Genomic DNA, 20,022 nt, shown 5'->3' with positions numbered 1-20,022 from the left:
CTGCAGTGAGATGGGGATTTGGCCCCAGTTGGGGGCATTTTGTCCCGGCTTCATTTTTAAATAAAATATTATGTCAGATGCAAAAGGTTTCAGCATTGTCTTTATTTATGAGAGGGGCGGGGAACCTGTTTTGACACAAGGGTCACTGACCCACAGAAAAGTCAGTTGGGCTACCCAAGTGAGATGAAAAAAAAACCCTCCAAAACCCCCATGCCTCACTAATGTGGTCCCAGCTGTGTTGGTGGGGGCAGGGGACAGGGTGCTAGTGGGTGCTGGGGCTGGGGAGAGGGTGCTGCTGGGTAGCAGGATGCTGGCACAGGTGGCGGGGTGCTGGGATCAGGGACATGATCCTGCTGGGCACTAGGGTGGGTGGCAGAGTTCTGGGACGAGAAACAGGGTGCTGCTGGGTGCTAGGATGGGTGGCAGGGTGCTGGTGCTGGGGACAGGGTGCTGCTGGGTGCTAGGGCGAGTGGCAGGGTTCTGGGGCCAGAGTCCTGGGGTGGGTGGCAGGGTGCTGGGGCCAGAGTCCTGGGGTGGGTGGCAGGATGCTGGGGCCAGGGCCAGGGTGGTGCTGGGGTGGTTGGTAGGGTGCTGGGGCTGGGGACGGGGTGCTGCTGGGTGCTGGGGTGGTTGGCAGGGTGCTCGGGCTGGAGACAGGGTGCTGCTGGGTCCTGGGGACAGTGCTGGGTCCTGGGGACAGGGGCAGCTGGGACCAGTACCTGGCAATTCTGCAGCACCTCAGAGTTACAGGAAGTGTGCAACTGCACTTTCCCTCCCCAAACAGCTGGTGTGCGTGCTGCCTGAACAGCTGGGGCTGTTGCACTCTAGCAACTTACTTCCATGATGCCGTCCTGTGGGGAGTGGGGGATGGTGCGGAGAGTTCCGGGGCAGAGGACGCTGCCTGCACAGTTGGAGCTACGCAGACCCGGGTCTCCTGACCTCCCCATATCTCCCCCCACACACACACCCTGCGCAGAAAGGCCACAGAACTAAGTTACCGGGTGCTACAGCCCCAGCTGTTCAGGCAGCGCACACTGGCTTCTTTGGGAAGGGGAAGTGCTTCCCTCACCGCTGTGGGTCACGTGGGGATACCCCCGTCCAGCACCCCCCTAGTGTGCCAGCTGGGAGCAACTATTCTCCTCTGCCCCCCACCTCGTTATACCTCTCTGTTGCCAGGGAGGAAGGGGAAACAAGCATGCTGCTTCTTTAAGAAGCTGGCCAGCTGTCGCACTCTCTTTCAGAGGGGGTTGAGGGAGTGCTGGTTCCTCATGAAACCCCTATTTTCGCTTCGCGGAATCCCAGGGTTTCGCGGAGCACTAATTGGGAAACACTGGTCTAGAGGGTTAGATACATTCTGATGGGCTGGGGAACCCACATAAACAGTCATGCAGTACAAGGTACTTTAATACCTCTCAAATCCACAATGCACATAGCTCTTCTAGAACTGAGAGCAGTCTGAGAAACCTTCAACATTTTCTTACCACTCATATACTCCTGGCATGATAATATTGGACAGTGTAACAGTTGTTTTCTATATAAACAAGAGAGCCCTCGCCGGTCTATAGAAGAGGTCTATTTATGGAATTGGTGTATCTGGAACCATCTCACTTGTTAGCAGTTTATTTTCTGGGAGTTCAAAACTCATTGACAAGGTAACTTCAGCAGGCATTTTGCCACAGTGGGAATTACACAATTCACCAGTGGATAGCATCTTCACTTCTCAGGGAACCTCACTCAGGACCTGTTGCCTGCTAAGCAAACGGGTAACACAACCTTTACTGTGCCAGAGGAGTTCAGTGACAGTATCACAGAGAGCCCCTGAACTCTCTTTCTTCCCATCCAACAACTATCAGAAGTAGGTACTGTGGTGAATTGGACTGGACAAAGCATGTATTATTTAAACGCCCTCAAATTACCCATATAGTTCTGCTTTCCCAAATCAAAATCTGGATTCTCTTCACCTCGTGCCTTGGTATTCGGATGAGCATAATACTGAAAATATTCATGTTATACAAGCCATTCTTAATATCAGAAAGGACCCCATCAGGAAATGTTATGTAGCCAAGTGGATTCGTTTCTGGTTACCAAAGACAGTGGATAAGTCTGCTATTATCTCCTTGTTCTCAATGTGACAGGCCTTTCTCAAGGCCTGATATGGATTCACATATGTGCAATCAGTGTTTGTCATGTGCCAATAGATGGTTATTTGATTTTTACTCATCCCGTAACAGCTAGGTTGTTCAGGGGTCTGATAGAACATAAGAATGGCTATACTGGGTCTGACCAAAGTTCTATCTAGCCCAGTACCCTGTCTTCCAACAGTGGCCAATGCCATATGCCCCAGATGGAGTTAACAGAACAGGTAATCATCAAGTGATCCCTCTCCTGTCATTCATTTCTAGCCTCTGTCAGACAGAGGCTAGGGACACCATTCTCACCCATCCTGAATAATAAGTATTGATGAACCTTACCTCCATGAATTTATCTAGCTCTTTTTTGAACCTGTGTTCAAGTCCTGTCCTTTACAATATTCTCTGGCAAGTAGTTCTACAGGTTGTATGCTGTATGAAGAAAAACTTCTTTTTCTTTTAAACCTGCTACCTATTAATTTCATTAACTTTTATATTATGATTAAAGCCTTGCAACTGGGAGTGGGGGAAAATCCTCATGGAGATCTTAAGCTTTCAGTACTCAGTAGGCCACCATTTGAACCATTAGGTATGTGTTCTGGATCTCCCTTGTCAGAGAACATCACCTCCATCATGGCCATTACCTTGCTCAGAAGAGTAGGTGAGCATGAGGACAAAAATCAGTTAATTTATACACCTGCATTTTTCCTGAAGCCCCATGCCTCTTGCAAGTAGAGATTTCATTCCGTCAACATGAGGTATCATTGACATTTTACCTGCAGAGAACAAAACAGATTTGGAAATCCTAGATGGTTGGTTGCCATAGCATAATGAGTGTGAAGACAAACTATATCCATGTAAAGAATCATGAATTCTTACTGTAACTGATGCAGCTTCCTTTTCCTCATGAGGTAAGGGTGCATACTACAAGAGTACATGCAGCCTTATTTAGCATTACTTCAAGAGGTGTCCCTGCTTGATATTTAGAGAGCAGCTATATGGCGTCTGAGCCCCACATTCATTAGACATTATGCATTGGCCCAAGACTATTTCACTGACACATCCTTTGGGGCTGTGATTCTAAAAAAGCTCTATAAACTTCATTATTTTGCCCTCTGACCCTGAGTGCTTGTTGTGAGTTCCCCATACTGGGAAATATATATATATATATATATATATATATATATATATATATATATATATATATATATATATATATATATATATATATATATATATATATATATATATATGAACCAGCAAACTTCCCTTTGCTTTGGATCATGACATGATTTGTAGAGGAGAAGCAAGCAACTGGAGAGGCATTCGATCTGTCCTATCCCTTTACCTAAACATAGCAAGTGTGTAGGTGTGGTCCAGCAAAAATAGCTTGCAATACCTTCTCAATATCAGGTGCTTGCCATAAATGTATATCCCTGCAGGGACTACACATCTTGAAGAGTGCCAGTTGTAATAAGGAAAGTAACTTCCCTTTAAAGAGAGTATTCAAGGTGGTAAATGCAATTACTTTCTTTGTAGTCCTCATACATTTTGACCACCAGAATTTGAAATGAATCCATTATGCCTCTTTGAAAATCTACTTTTCCAATGTCTTCCTTTATTATAATAGCTTTCAGTTCCTTGATGATTGCTGTGATTTATTTCACATACCGATGACACTCTTCAAAAAGAGACCATTCTTGTTGTCTAACTTTTTCATTTCTGCTAAAATGTAATATTTGATCAGCATCTGCTTTCTAGAGAACAGAATCATGTCTGTTATCTGACTAACCTAAGAAGACAGAATTACTAGGAGAAATATAATTTTAAATAATCACTGTACAGCTCCTTTGTGGTTTGTGAAAAGATGACCTCACTTTTCTGCTTGGTTTTATGATAGAAATACCTGGTCCTCATTATCTTCTCTTTTATAAGTGGGATTGTGACATAGCTGAAATCTGGGTTTTAAATCTTCCAGCTGCTAACTGAGCAGTGTTATTGAGTCTTAAAAATTGAATATGATCATCCTATTCCTCATCAATAGGCTGTCATCCATAAGCAGTGTCACATTCACAGTCCTCCAAAGGATGTCAGAGTTCTCCAGGAAAAAGAGAGTTTTATGGTCTGAGAGGTTTATGTCCGTCACAATAGATTTTTCTAAAAAGAGAGTGGGGAAAACTTGTAATATTTTAAGATTACATTTAAAAACCCTAAAAGAATAAAATAAAAAAGATAATATTCTGTTTTTCACCTTCACCTTTGCTTGAGCAGCATGTAATACCTAAAAAAATCTGTTGCATTTTTGTTATTGCAGTGATATTAAGAGGTTTTAATGGATAATTTTTAAACTAAGTATTTCTTGTCTCTCTGTTTTAGTATAACAAGGCTAACTGAAATTTAGCAAATTTGTTAACCATGAGTCTTTTTGAAAAACTTAGCCTTGTTCTGATGAGTAGGAGTGATTTTTTGCTAGCACTATCAAGATTTGCAAATCAAACCAATGAATTAGTCAGTGGCTCAGTAACCTGAATTAACGCTAACAGAATCAGAGATTCCTATAGGAACTGCTGAGTTACCCTGCTACCATTTTAAATGTATCGTTGATTTATACTGAGCAGTCTTGTTAAACTAAGGCTGATGTTTTTGTCAGAAGAAGAGAGGAAAATAGAGTAAAATTATTTTATTTTACTTTATCAAAGAAGAGACTGTTTGTATAAAAGAAAGAATATATTGTTTTCCCTTTTACTCTTTTTGGAACTGGCTTCAGTTCTTTTCAACATAAAGCTCATTGTTTTGCACAAGGGATGTTTCTTGAGGATCGTAAGTATAAAGTCTAATGTGCCCAGATGAATTTTTTAAAAATATATTTGGCTGTGCCGTTGACCTCCAGAATCTCTGAAATTAACAATCCTTTGGGGACAGAGAGTTCTGCTTTTGGAAAAGTGTCTTAGAATATTCTCCTTAGAAGCTTTTTTTTTTTTTTTTTTTTTTTTTTAATCACAGTGGTTTAGCAGCTACTTTGGTATGAAATCAAGTTCTGAGAGAAAAGCTGCTCAATCTGAGATGACAGGCAAATATGTTTATGGGCTTTATTAAATGTTTGGTCTTAAAAATGAATAATTAAAATGTATTTACCTCTGTGCTATACTAATGACCTTGAACTGTGTGTTGGCCAGATTTTTGTTCATTTTCATAGGATTGAAAGCAATTTAAATTTGCCAGATATTCTGAAAATTCCCTCTGTGGTGCTGGAGCACTGACTTCACATGTTTTCCGCATCTGTAAATTCTTACCTTTAAATAAATAAAAACCCTAGCTTCACTTCATTGCTGAGCTTTCTTATGCAGCTGCTATTTTAGTCTTTAGTGGTATTTTGATAGTACTGGTAGATGCCAATATTCCCTATAAACTAATGACAGTATTACATGTACCACATTGATAAGTACCTGCAAATACTAATTTTTGGATCTCTAAGTTTTATTTAACAATATGAATTGTTAATAATGTTTTCTGTTCTTGTGTTCCAAAGAACTGCCTGGTGAATTTAAATTGTCCCTTTCTTCTCCTTAGTCCTGTTGCCTAAGAAGACACATACCATACAGTTATATACATATCTATATTATTCATACCAACATTAAATCTTGCCAATGACATTCTGTTTCAAAAAATTACTGACTGCTTTCTTTAGAAATAATGATGGTAAAAAATAACAAAAGTGGTATGTCAAAAATGATTAATTTATCTTCCACAAAGCAGAGTAAAATTCACTTAATTTACATGTTTTTAAGTGGGAAAGAATGGCTTTAGAGGACACATGAATATTTTAATTTGAAATATCTGTATGTGTATATAGGCCACAGAAAGTGAGGCTGGTGACATGGATCTGAGTGGGTTACCAGAGACTGCAGTGGATTCAGAGGATGATGATGATGAAGAAGATATTGAGAGGGCATCAGACCCTCTGATGAGCAGAGATATTGTTAGAGACTGCTTGGAGAAAGACCCAATAGACAGGACAGATGATGATATTGGTAAGTTGGCATGAAAACTAGCAGGAAAGAATGGGAAATTGAACCTCAGGACATTAATATTTAACATTCTCTAACTTGCGCTCCCACCTACAGTCCCCCCCGATGAACCACGTGCCAACCCAGACTGCTGTCTTGTGAGCGAGTTCTATATTAAAAGCTGGTTAAGAGTATATTTTTGTCACTTTCATTTGCAACCTAAAATCTGCACTGTACCACTTTGACAATAGAGTACCTAGTTTAAAATAAAAATTGAATTGCTTCATTAATTTTGGTTTCAGATTAACTGTTGTTGTTACCATAATTATTTATTCTAAACCAACCATTTAGTATTTAAAATGATTAATTACACACAAAGTTAGATATTTGTTACACAGATCCACTCTACTTAGGCTTTGGATAGAGTAGGGATGTCAGCATATAGTCATTAAGCATATAGTCATTTAAATGGGTTTATTTGTTAATCCAAATGACTACCCGTGCACACACACCACTTGCTGCCTCTATCAGAGGCAGGAAGAAAGGGGGATGCGGGAGCCAGTATGTTCAGGAAGGTGACTTGAAAGCTGGCTCCCCATGTGTACTGGCTCCCGCCTGTCCTCTCACCCTCCTCGCTGCTGCCTCTCTGCAGGATCCAGTGCTCACTTTTAAGCTGGCTCCACTTGAGCACTGGCTCCCACCTGTCCCACGCATAGTTGCCTCTGGGAGAGGCATCAGGGAGGCACGCCGCTCCGCGGGAGCTGACGTGTGCAGAAAGCTGTCTTAAAAGCTGGCTGCCCACATGCCCTGGCTGTTGTATCCCAGATCCCATGCTTTTTGAGAGCCGAAGGTAGTTTCCTCATCTGTCCATAGGGACCTAGGTGATAACAGGGGCCCTGGTGCAGGGCAATAGCAGAGGTGCATTCCCCCCCCTCAACTCCCCACGCTCACCACATGGGCAGTGGGAGCTGGAGTGGCTCTATGCTTCTGTGCTCTGGCTCCCATCTCCTACTTCGTGGGGCGGGGAGGAGCGACCGCTGCTGCTGCACCAGGCCCCCCATAAATCTCTTGGGTCATGTTGCTTGGAGGAGAGGATGCAGGGGCAGAGCTTGGAGAAGAGGTGGGGCAAGAGTGGAGCCTGGGTGGAGCTGCCTCTGGCCCGGCACCCACCTTGGGACAGCCCTGCTTATGGAGTTGTTCGATCTTCCCTGTGCTGCTAAGAGTGCCCGTGTGTTATCACAAGTACTGCAGGACAGATTCTTCACCCTTAGTTATACCTGTGCAAGGCCATTGTCTTCAAATGTTCCTTCGTTATTGGGGTTCCTTAAGTGTGACTAAAAGCAGAATTTTTTGTTATATTTGTGACTCCTCAGCAGAATGGCTAGGTCTCTTAGGTCTGTGTTGATTTTGCAGTACTAACAGGAGTTAATAAAAGGAGCAGATAAAACACGATGGTTTAAGACTCTGGAAGAGTCACTTGAGATTAGGGATGTGAATGGTTAATTGGGGTGTGGGTGGCTAGAGCAGCTCCCTGCCCGCCATGGGTAGGGATGCTCCAGCCTGAATAGAGTGGACCTACCCTCAGCTGGCAGGGGTGATCCAGTCTGGCCAGAGGAGTCCCTTCCCGTTGCATGGGGCGGCACTCTGGCCACGTTGGGCAGTAGCAAACCCTCCTCCCCCCCGGCCCATCTCCGTTTAATTGGTTAACCAGTTAAACTTAATGTTTAACGGGTTAACTAATTAAATGGGATTTTATATCCCCTCTTCAGATTACAGTTGCCATACTTTTAATTGGACCTTCTTACCAGGGTCTTGTTTACAATTTGTGATATTTTATAGCACAGCACTGCAAAATTTAGAACCAGAAAGCCTGGCTAAGGATAGGAGTATAACAAACAGACAACTTCATAAAAGTGTGTCTCATCTGATTGTCTTAATGTATCTTTAAATGTTGTTTTTTGTATGGGTTTATCTTAATATTGTTATACTTTTTTGTTGTCCAGTAGACAGCTTGAGTATAGAATACTGCCACTTTTAAAAACTTAGAATCATAGGGCTGGAAGAGAGCTCAGGAGGTCATCAAGTCTAGTCCCCTGCCCAAAGTAGGACAAATCCTAATTAAATCATCCTAGCCAGGGCTATCTCAATCCAGGACTTAGGGATGGAGATTCCACCACCTCCCTCTATAACCCATTCCAGTGCTTTACCACCATGCTATTGAAACAGTTTTTCCTAATACCCAAACTAGAACTCCACCACTGCAACTGGAGACCATTGCTCCTTGTTATGCCATCTGTTGCTACTGAGAACAGCCTTTCTCCATCCTCTTTGGAATACCCCTTCAGGTAGTTAAAGGCTGCTATCAAATTCCCCCTCGTTCTTCTCTTCTGCAGACTAAATAAGCCCAAATCCCTCATCCTCTCCTCGTAGGTCATGTGCTCCAGCCCCTTGATAATTTTCGTTGCTCTCTGCTGGACCCTCTCTAGTGCATCCATATCTTTTCTGTAATGGGGGGGCCCAGAACTGGATGTAGAACTCCAGATGTGGCCTCCCTAGTGCTGAATAAAGGGGAATAATCACTTCTCTAGATCTGCTGGCAACGCTCCTACTAATGCACCCTAATATGATATTAGCCTTTTTGGCTACTAGGGCACGCTGTTGACTCATATCCATTTTTTCATCCACTGTAATCCCCAGGTCCTTTTTTGCTGAACTGCTGCTTAGCCCGTCAGTCCTCAGCCTGTAACAGTGCTGAGTATTTTCCCGTCCCAAGTGCAAAACTCTGAACTTGTCCTTGTTGAACCTCATCAGATTACTTCTGGCCCAAGCCTCTAATCTGTCTAGATCACTCTGGACCCTATTCCTACCATCTAAGAATAGTGATAGAGATGCAGCTGTGTTAATCTGGTCTACTGAAACAAAAGACAGGACTATGCAGCACTTTAAAGACTAACAAGATGGTATATTAGGTGATGAGCTTTCGTGGGCCATGCCATCTAAGACATCTACTTCTCCCTCTTGCTTAGCGTCATCTGCAAACTTGCTAAGGGTGCAATCCATCCCCTCATGCAGGTCATTAATACAATAAAGATGTTGAACAAAACTGGCCCTAAAACTGACTCCTGGGGCACTCCACTTGACACCAACTACCAACCAGTCATCGGGCCATTAATCACTACCCATTGAATCCGACAATCTAGCAAGCTTTCTGTCCACCTTACAGTCCATTTATCCAATTCATACTTCCTTAACTTGGTGGCAAGAATGCTGTGGGAGACCTTGACTGCTAAAGTCAGGGTACATCCACTGCCTTCTCCATGTCCATAGAGCTAGTTACCTCATCATAGAAGGCAATCAGGATGGTCAGGCCTGACTTGCCCTTGGTGAATCCATATTGACTATTCCTGATCACTTTCCTCTCTTCTAAGTGTTTCAAAATGGATTCCTTGAGGATCCCCTCCATGATTTTTCCAAGGACTGAGGTCAGGCTGACTGTTCCATAGTCCTCTGGATTGTCCTTCTTCCTTTTTTAAAAGATGGGCACTACTTTTGCCTCTTTTCAATTGTCTGGGGCCTTCCCTGATCTCCACAAGTTTTCAAAGATAATGGCCAGTGGCTCTGCAATGACATCAGCCAATTCCCTCAGCATCCTTGAATGCATTGAATCCAGCTCCATGCATTTGCGTATATCTAACTTTTCTAAATAAGCCCACCTAGGGCTGTATGTCCAACCTTTCTAAATAAGCCCACCTCCTTCCCATCCTGTGTTGCCTAGTGCAGTAGCCCTGGGAGCTGACCTTGTCTGTGAAGATAGACGCAAAAAAGGCATTGAGTATTTCAGTTTTTCCCACATCATCTGTCACTAGGTTACTTTCCTCATTCAATAAGGGTACCACACCTTCCCTGATCACCCTTTTATTGCTAACATGACTGTAGAAACCTTTCTTGTTACCCTTCACATCCCTTGCTAGCTGCAATTCCAATTGCGCTTTGGCCTTCCTGATTATATTCCTGCATGCCTGAGCAGTATATTTATACTCCTTCCTAGTCCTCTGTCCATGTTTCCATGTCTTGTAAGCTTTCTTTTTGTGTTTAAGCTCACTAAGGATTTCACTGTTGAGCCAAGCTGGTCACATACCATATTTGCTTTTCTTATGGCATATTGGGATGGTTTGTTCCTATGCTTTCAATAAGGCTTCTTTAAAATACTGCCAGCTCTCCTGGACTCCTTTCCCCTTCATGTTAGCATCCCAGGGGATTGTGCCCATAAGTTCTCTAAGGGAGTCAGTGTCTGCTTTTCTGAAGTCCCAGGTGTGTATTTTGCTGCTCTCCTTTCTTCATTGGGTCAGGATCCTGAAATTGACCATGTCATGATCACAGCTTCTCAGGTTGCCACTCACATTTACTTCCCCTACTAATTCTTCCTTGGTTATAAGCAGCAAGTCAAGCTGTGCATGGCTCCTGGTTGGTTCCTTTGGCACTTATACCAGGAACTTATCCCCAGCATTCTCCAAAAACTTAATTTCTTCTATTTTAAAGGTCTAACATTGTATTAATAGAAGTATTACAATGATTCTGTGGCATGTATTCAGGACACATTTGTTACATTATAATATTTTCATTATACCAGTATTTTAACTCTATAGATCTTCCATTGATGATATAAGCTAGTTTGTCTCCAAAACCACATAATTATAACTACCTCTGTACATTATTTATCAGTATACAGAGTACATTGTATAGTACTTGAACTTAAGAATTCTGAAGCATTTTTCTGAAGAACAGCCTTTACTTAGTTTGTTGTATTGACTTGTGTGACTCAGTGGACTTTTTAATTCTTTCAGAACAACTATTGGAATTCATGCATCAGTTGCCTGCTTTTGCCAACATGACAATGTCAGTGAGGAGAGAACTTTGTGCTGTGATGGTATTTGCAGTTGTGGAGAGGGCAGGAACCATAGTATTAAACGATGGGGAAGAGGTCAGTAAACTTTACTTTTTGTGCAGATATCACAGAATGTGGAAATGTTTTTTTTTTTAAATTTAGATATTTGTTTCTAGTTGCTGAAAAGTAGCACTAGGAAGTAAATCATTTGAATGCCTATTTTGTTTTATGTTGATTATGGTTTTTATTTAGTTCAGTTTACAAATTATTTTTCAGTTTAAACACTCAGATCAACTTACAAGACCCAGGCAGTAGAACTTAAAAAAATATTCTTAATAAAGGCTATACAAACACATACATTAATAATGGCCAGAGCTGATTTCAAATGCTTTTCATTTTGAGCTTTTAATGTTATTTAAATACTTCCATGGGTTTTTTGTGTAAAAAAAAAATGTAATTCCAATAATTTATTAAATGTTAAATATTAGATCCCTTAAGGAGATGGAAGGAGTTATATTTTTTCAGGTAAACTAGTTCTTTGTTTTCATGAATAGTTGCTAAAATGAAACTAACTTTTAAAAAGTTCCTAGTGTTTTTGCAGTAAGTACCATGCAAATATGTTAAGTGAGTAGATGGTGGTTCTTTTGACCTATCCTTCACTATTCAATTTCTAGCTGGATTCATGGTCAGTGATACTGAATGGTTCTGTGGAAGTGACACATCCTGATGGAAGAACAGAGATACTATGTATGGGAAATAGTTTTGGTGTTTCCCCTACCATGGACAAGGAATACATGAAAGGAGTGATGAGAACCAAAGTGGATGACTGCCAGGTAGAGTATTTTACACTATATACATTTGCAAAACAGAATTATAAATTATATAATACTGTCATTACAAGTGAGCCTATATTTTAAAAAATGTTTGACAGAGGTCATATTAAGTATACCTGGTAGGCTACAGAGAAGGGTTTTGGGATAGTTCTTTAGAATAATTTTTAATGGATATTTTCTCTCCAGGAAATTTTTTCAGAAATCAGGTTCCCTCTTTTCTTTCATTTTAAATGCAAGAATGGTTTTGTGCTTAGTTGTGGTGAGGTCTTTGAGTAGGGTTGTCAACGTGTCGACTATATATGATCAGTTGACTATCTATGATCTGTATCAGAGGCAGCAAGGGGAGGGCAATGCCCATGAGGAGCTGGCTTAAAGCAGGCTCCCCATGAGCGCTGGATCCACCTGCCCCCCAACCTCCCACACTGCTGCCTCTGATAGAGAGACAGCAGTGTGGAGGGTGAGGAGGATAGGCTGGAACCCAAACACACAGGAAGATAGCTTTCAAGTAGTTTCCCTGCAAGTGATGGCTTGGCAGACCTGCCTGCTACCCTGCTCCCCCCTTTGCTACCTCCTACAGAGGCAGCAAGCAGGTGCAGGCAGGAGCTGGTGCTGGAGGGAGCCAGCTTAAAAACCAGCCCCCCTCAGCACCAGCTCTGTGGGTGCCACCTGCTCCCCCTCCATACTGCTCTCCCCCGCACTGCTGTCTCTATTAGAAGTAGCAGTGTGGGGGTGAGGAGCAAGAAAGGCTACTGTAAGGCAGCTTTTGTTTGCCGCGATCCGGGTTTGCTAAGATTTCGTGTGGTTACACGATTATTCAATTACACAATATCTAACAAAATTCTTTAAATCTTTAAGCACATTTCTAATAGGTTCATTGGTAAAGTGAATTAGAATATTCTGTTTAGTACTGTGTGCTTGAAATTTGACATTAATTATGAGATGATAGGATAACTAGTCTTGTGGATAAGGGAGAAGCGGTGGATGTGGTATACCTAAACTTCAGTAAGGCGTTTGATACGGTCTCGCATGATATTCTTATCAATGAACTAGGCAAATACAACTTAGATGGGGCTACTATAAGGTGGGTGCATAACTGGCTGGATAACCGTACTCAGAGAGTAGTTATTAACAGTTCACAATCCAGCTGGAAAGGTATAACTAGTGAGCTTCCGCAGTGTTTGTTTTGGGACCAGCTCTGTTCAATATCTTCATCAACGATTTAGATATTGGCATAGAAAGTACGCTTATTAAGTTTGCAGATGATACCAAGCTGGGAGGGGTCGCGACTGCTCTGGAGGATAGGGTCATAATTAAAAATGATCTGGACAAATTGGAGAAATGGTCTGAGGTAAACAGGATGAAGTTTAATAAAGACAAATGCGAAGTGCTCCACTTAGGAAGGAACAATCATTTCACACATACAGAATGGGAAGCGACTGTTTACGAAGGAGTATGGCAGAAAGGGATCTAGGGGTTATAGTGGCCCACAAGCTGAATATGAGTCAGCAGAGTGATGCTGTGGCAAAAAAGCAAACATGATCCTGGGATGCATTAACAGGTGTGTTGTGAGCAAGACATGAGAAGTCATTCTTCCGCTCAACTCTGCGCTGGTTAGGCCTCAGTTGGAGTATTGTGTCCAGTTCTGGGCACTGCATTTCAAGAAGGATGTGGAGAAATTGGAGAGGGTCCAGAGAAGAGCAACAAGAATGATTAATGGTCTAGAGAACATGACCTATGAAGGAAGGCTGAAAGAATTGGGTTGGTTTAGTTTAGAAAAGCAAAGATTGAGGGGGGACATGACAGCCGTTTTCAGGTATCTAAAAGGATGTCATGAGGAGGAGGGAGAAAACTTGTTCATCTTGGCCTCTAAGATAGAAAAAGAAGCAATGGACTTAAACTGCAGCAGCGGGAATAAATTGCCCAGGGAGGTTGTGGACTATCCATCTGTGGAGATATTTAAGAGTAGGTTAGATAAATGTCTATCAGGGATGGTCTAGACAGTATTTTGTCCTGCTATGAGGGCAGGGAACTGGACTCGACAACCTCTTGAGGTCCTTTCCAGTCCTAGTATTCTATGATTCTATGACCTGAAAAAAGTGTAAATTAATTTTGAATTATATTGGGGCAAATATGATTTATCATTACCCTTATGTTTGGTAAATATGATTGCAAATTAAATAGCAGTTCAATTTTTGGTAATTGTTCGTAACTATTATTACAGTTCAAATCTGAGATTTATATCCCCTAGTAATGAAATGAAATGCACAGCTACTGCATGAATGAATTTACATGGCCAAAACACTAGGAATAAAACATTTGGGTTTAAAGGAAAAGATTCAGCTTGGACCATTTGTCCGATCATTGTACTTGTAGTGAATTTCTGCAGAAACACCAATTGTCCAATGTACACAGTATAAGATTTTGACTAGCACAAAAGGTGGTTATACCTAAGTTATCCAACTGTATAACTAGTGGTGTTAATATATTTATATAGCAGTTTTGTTTCTGCTTGAAATATAAGTTGGAGATTCTTTTGATTTCTTTCATAAATGGCAGTTTTCCTTAAAATGGTATTTATTAAACAGGTGTATTGTATGGAAAGGGAGTGGTTCATGCTGGAATGTACATATTTTAATCTAAAAGTCATTATTTTCTGTGTATTTGTTACTCATAAATTAGAATGGTAGAGTTCTCAATGTATTTGTGATAACTCAAAGAATAAAAGTGTAAGTTTGCTTTCCCATAGAGGTTTTGGCACCATAATTCTAGATAGGGCTTTCCTGTTATTGTTCTCCTTTGTAAAGAGCCCTGAAGAGGAGGAGGAGGTTTCCTTTTGAGGAAAATTTTGCAAGTGGTATTTACTTTTATTGGAGGAGAAAATTCAACTATATGAATATTCTATAGAGGTATTAAATTATCTAGAATCAATTTATCTTCACTCTCCTGAGGTAAAAATTATAGTGGAATTATCATGCTTGCTTATTCAGCTGTTTATTTTAGCAAAGTTCATAGAAAATTTTAGCCATCCATGGATTGAGAAATTACATTTTCTTCAATAATTGTAGAATACTTATATATAAGTAACAGGTTTTCTGACGTCTTGGTAATTTTTGCCTTTTAATACCTGTGTCTGATGATTCTTTTCAGTTTGTGTGCATAGCCCAACAAGATTACTGCCGCATCCTCAATCAAGTGGAAAAAAACATGCAGAAAGTAGAAGAGGAGGGAGAGATAGTTATGGTAAAGGAGCACAGGGAGCTTGATCGCACTGGAACAAGAAAGGGTCACATTGTCATCAAGGTAAAGAAAACCAACAGTCAAACAGATGCTTTATAGATTTGTATGAGATTTCCTTTGGTGAGCAAAGTCCAGAATTAGTTCAGCTACATATTTGAAATATAGTCTTCCAAAGACTCTTGAATAGTTTTTTAAGCTCTTTTTCATTTAAAATTAAACACAAAAAATTGCTGTTAGGTGATTTTTTTGGTTATGTTTTAAAGTTAGTGAATCTCTTATTACAGTGGTCCAAGATATGTTTGTATTAAGACATTGCTGATAGGACAGGCTTTATGGTACTACTGTGTTTAGTGTTCCATTAAGATGTTAGCTGAAAATTTTAAAAAACATTCATGCTAGCTAATAATTAAGCTTTTATTTGTTATAGGGAACGTCAGAAAGGTTAACAATGCATTTGGTGGAGGAGCACTCAGTGGTGGACCCAACCTTTATAGAGGATTTCCTTTTGACCTACAGGACCTTTCTTTCCAGTCCAATGGAAGTGGGCAAGAAGTTGTTGGAGTGGTTCAATGACCCTAGCCTCAGGGATAAGGTTGAAAAAACTTATAATTGTGAACATGCTTATGTTTAAATATAAATAATTAAGAACTAAATAAAATGTACAAAATATTTTTATCTTTAAACCAGGATAACTAAATTTAGTTGAACCACCAGTTAATAGTATATGAAGCTATCGAAAATGAATGTTAAATCCGGCTAATAGTTATTTAAAAAGTGTTAGGTACTACCATTAAACACTAACTCGGGGGTGGTGGAGATATTTTCTCAATCAAGAAACCAGTCAACTCTCCGTATTAAATAATTGCTTGTAGAAGTATCAATGGGTATGTCTACACTTGCTCCCTATCTTGAGATAGGGATGCTAATGAAGTGTGGGATTTAAATATCCAGCGCTTAATTAGCATAATCGCATCCGGCCGTCATTTTGAAATCGCATTATTGCAAAATAAAATGCCCCGTGTAGCAGTGTTAGTTCAAGAGGAAACCCTTCTCTCGAAATAACTGTTAAATCTCATAGTATGAAAAGCCACTCCCAGAATTTTAGTGTGGATTTCCTTGGGCTTCAGTGACATATTCTCAGAAGATTCTCTCGGCACTGAGTGAGCTCCAGGCCTGGTCCAAGCAGGAATTTTCCAGCATTTGGTGCATAAATTGAAAACAATAAACCCATCTTATCTGGGTGCTAAGTAAGAACCACCTACTGAAACCCAGACAGTGTGGAGGAGGCAGGTCCTCTGTTCAAATGCAGAGAGGCAAGTGTCAGACCTGGGAATGTAGGGACAAAGGTGATTACATTAGGAGAGGGACACCTGGGAGTTGGGGATACTGATCCCAGGCACTTACAAAGGGAGGAGATGGGAGAATGGAACTGGGAATTGAGCTAAGAAGACTGGGACTGCGAGCTCATTGGGGAGAGATGTATAAGGGGGCTGAGTTGAGGATTCACAAAATGATCTTTGCTAACTTTTGGATACTTGGCTTTGCAGTTTTAACTTTGTTTTGAAAACGGGGTTAAAAATGTGTAATATATGTATATACAGCCGCTCCCCGAGTTACGACCACCTCCACTTACGACCGTCCACACTTACGACCAAAGTGGTGATAAATGCAGATCCGAGTTACGAATACTTCGAGTTACGGACCAAGTGTTGGTCCGTAACTCGGGGAGCAGCTGTACTCCCTTTGTCCATTGGTAGACAGCTCTTTTCAGTGCAAAACTCATTTTGTCATTTACGACATCCATAGTGATGTCTTTAATGAAACTATCACTGTAGTATATTTCAGCACTAGTCCTTGCTCTATCCCGAACCCAAACTTATATGTCTAGTCCCTCTTCTTCCCCCCTTTTTTCTTTTTATCTCATTCTGTCATCTCCTCTATATTTATTGAAGGAAAAAAATTGTAATAGTTTTTAACGTGCGTTGTCTTTCTTGCATACTTATCTTTCTAGTCTATAACCACACATTTTGTAATTTAAATGTATGCTAATCAATACATTTAAATCCTTTCATAAAAAGTTCTTGTTATACGCTGCATAAGACCTTCTCATAAAAAAATCGACGTTGATACTGAAAACTTATGGATTCTTGTCTAATAGATTAACATAGTACTTAATATTATGAAAACAATGTGAAATTTCTCCCCACCTATCTTCATTCAACACACATTAAAAAAAGTTAAGTAGCTCATTTAAAATATAGAATGTATTTAATGAAAAAAATTTTGACCGGGGAGTTGGGGAGGCTTTTTAAAAACTATAATTCCAAGCCTTAGATGTAGTAATTCTGTGTACATAGTTGATTCTGCAGTGATTCTAAGATAGCAAAGTAATTCCTTGAAATCATTGAGGACCACAGGCACTGATTATACTTCTGTGTCAGAAAGGAAAAGTGTGAAATCTTCATCTCAACAGATTCCTTCTCCTCTGTCCCACCCTGCCACACTGAACAAAAAAATTAATAAACCCACTAAAATGTAGATGAGTGTGCTGAAAGATTTTTGTAAAGCCGTTTTTTATATACTTTTGGTTTGTTTTTATTAAATTTCAGCCAATATTTTTACAATATAACAAGTATTTTGTATATTTCAAATTAAAAAATTAAACTTTAGAGTCTCTGGTTGCTTGTATTTACAAGCCAGAAATTCCAAGTTTTGTTCAATTAAAACAATGAATTATGTTCTGGTAGTCCCTGACTTACGAATGAGTTACGTTCCAAACACCTGGTCGTAACTCGATTTGGTCGCAAGTTGGAAATATCCTTAAACGTGCTTCCTGCGCTATTAGAAAAACTTGACGTTACATGGTTCTCAACTCAAAAATATTATAATGAGGTTAATGGGAGGTTGATCATAAGTATGGATGGTCGTAAGTCAGTGTGTTCGTAAGTCAGGGAATGGCTGTATCCATAAAATTGCAAAAAGACTGAAGCCACATTAGTGTGTGACTTGTTTTAAAAGCATGGCAGTGTAGTGTTAAGGCAACAGTCCTGTCTTTATCCTACATCATTTGATTAGGAACTGCAGCAGACATGCATTATCTCATTGTTAGGAACCTCCAAAATAGGTAGCCTAAAATATTTAATTAGTCTCAGTGTTATGAATTTGAGCAATTTTGCTAAATTTGCTTGTTTTTGTAGACGAGTAGGAATGTACTTAAGGACGTGAAGAATCCTTAACACAATAGACATACAACTCCAATTCATGTTAAGGTCTATTGGTGGATGCTTTAATCTCAGATCATTGGCACAAAAGACTGCAGTGACTGTGGTATTGTGTAAGTCCATGCAAGAGTCAGTTGTATTGTCATTACATGATTATAGTTTGCACAGGTTTTTATTAGTGAAAAGCAGCTATTGGTGAATAGTTAGTATTTTTTTTTCTGTAACTTCTGCCAGTGTGACAGAAGTAATCCCGTCATAGTTTTGGGTTACTGTTTTTCATTTTAAGAACATAAATGTTCATTGAACCAAATCTGCTTTTAAATCAGTGGGAGGAAAATGCTGCTGACTGAAACTTCATTGCTCAAGTTGCAGGCTAGAATAAAAGTTTACAGGTGTCTGTATTGTGCTTGAAATGCTGACAATGATTAACTATAGTAGAGCTTGCAAAAGAGTCTTTTACTGTAGTACAGTCTTTAATTATAGTTTTAAAATATGGGATGGAACGAAAGGATCTTGCCCAAACTGCTGATCAACATAGGTGTCAGAAAGTTACAGTAAAAAAGAAATTCAATTCCTGTTCTAGAGATGACAATTAAGAATAAATTCAGTAACTAATAAAACTAATTTATCTCTTCTGTCTTCGGTAAAGACCTATTTTACACTCTGTTACAGAAATACATGCCTAATGAAGTTAATGGCACTTTTGTCTAAAGCCTAGAGAATAAAAAACTGAACGATTTAAAATAGAGCAGAGTAAATCCTGCCTTCTTATAAACTTGTCATTCTCTTAAAATGCAAGAAAATAGATAGTTCATTGATTAACTGCCACAACAACACAAGTATAAGAGGGTTTCAGCACCAATTCTTGTTTGTGTTCACATCAGGAATTGCAGTGAACTAGGCAAATGCTCTACTCCTGCAGTTTTAATGTTCTACCTTCTGACAAATTGAATGAAACCAACATTACCATTTTAAACAACTGCGAAGTTTTTAAGCATAGTTTTAGGTCTTTGGCTCATTTTATCTCTCCTTGGTGATTTGCTGGTAAAAATGTATGTCAGAAGAGTTGGTCTTGAACAAAATTTTCAGTTTTCACAACTAAAATACATGGAAACTGGAAAATAACCTATTTAAAAGCTTAAAAAATAGAGTTGTTCTCTGCATCTGTTCCTGGATAAAGTTTTATATTAATTGTCTTACAGGTTACACGGGTAGTACTGTTATGGGTGAACAATCACTTCAATGATTTTGAAGGAGATCCTGCTATGACTCGATTTTTAGAGGAATTTGAGAACAATTTGGAAAGAGAGGTAAAACTAATGGAGTTCTGTAAGAAAAAGATTTTGGGAAGTACAAGTGTTGAGGCTATTGTGTGTCGTCATTATACCATTTCTTTTTCCCCCTGCAGAAAATGGGTGGACATCTGAGGCTATTAAATATTGCATGTGCTGCTAAAGCTAAACGAAGATTGATAACATTGACAAAGCCATCTCGAGAAGCCCCTTTGCCTTTTATCTTGCTGGGAGGGTCAGAAAAGGGATTTGGAATCTTTGTTGACAGTGTGGATTTAGGCAGTAAAGCCACAGAAGCAGGCTTGAAACGTGGTGACCAGGTACATAATTTTAAAGGGTATCAAGTGTATTCTCTCATCTTTAGTTGGGCGGTTTTATTTCTTTTTTCCCCATGAGTGTTGTCATAAATCTACAATTG

General features: G+C 40.1%; 1 protein-coding gene across 19 annotated transcripts in view; it reads left to right on the top strand.

The window, feature by feature from the left end:
• The window catches only part of RAPGEF2 (Rap guanine nucleotide exchange factor 2), a 302,566-nt gene that overhangs the window by 234,629 nt on the left and 47,915 nt on the right, over positions 1-20,022 (top strand). For all 19 annotated transcript variants that reach the window (XM_089777952.1, XM_089777951.1, XM_089777944.1 and 16 more), the window contains 7 exons: positions 5,983-6,160; positions 10,981-11,117; positions 11,696-11,854; positions 15,002-15,154; positions 15,519-15,683; positions 19,515-19,622; positions 19,721-19,924. In XM_089777952.1, coding sequence (XP_089634078.1) covers positions 5,983-6,160; positions 10,981-11,117; positions 11,696-11,854; positions 15,002-15,154; positions 15,519-15,683; positions 19,515-19,622; positions 19,721-19,924 — 1,104 coding nt within the window. The remainder of the gene's footprint in view (positions 1-5,982; positions 6,161-10,980; positions 11,118-11,695; positions 11,855-15,001; positions 15,155-15,518; positions 15,684-19,514; positions 19,623-19,720; positions 19,925-20,022) is intronic.

The sequence above is a fragment of the Pelodiscus sinensis genome, chromosome 4 (assembly GCF_052426305.1).
Source record: "Pelodiscus sinensis isolate ZL-2025 chromosome 4, ASM5242630v1, whole genome shotgun sequence".
Lineage (NCBI taxonomy): Eukaryota > Metazoa > Chordata > Testudines > Trionychidae > Pelodiscus > Pelodiscus sinensis.
The sequence above is the reverse complement of the archived record's forward strand: the minus strand, read 5'-3'. Positions and strand labels throughout refer to the sequence as shown.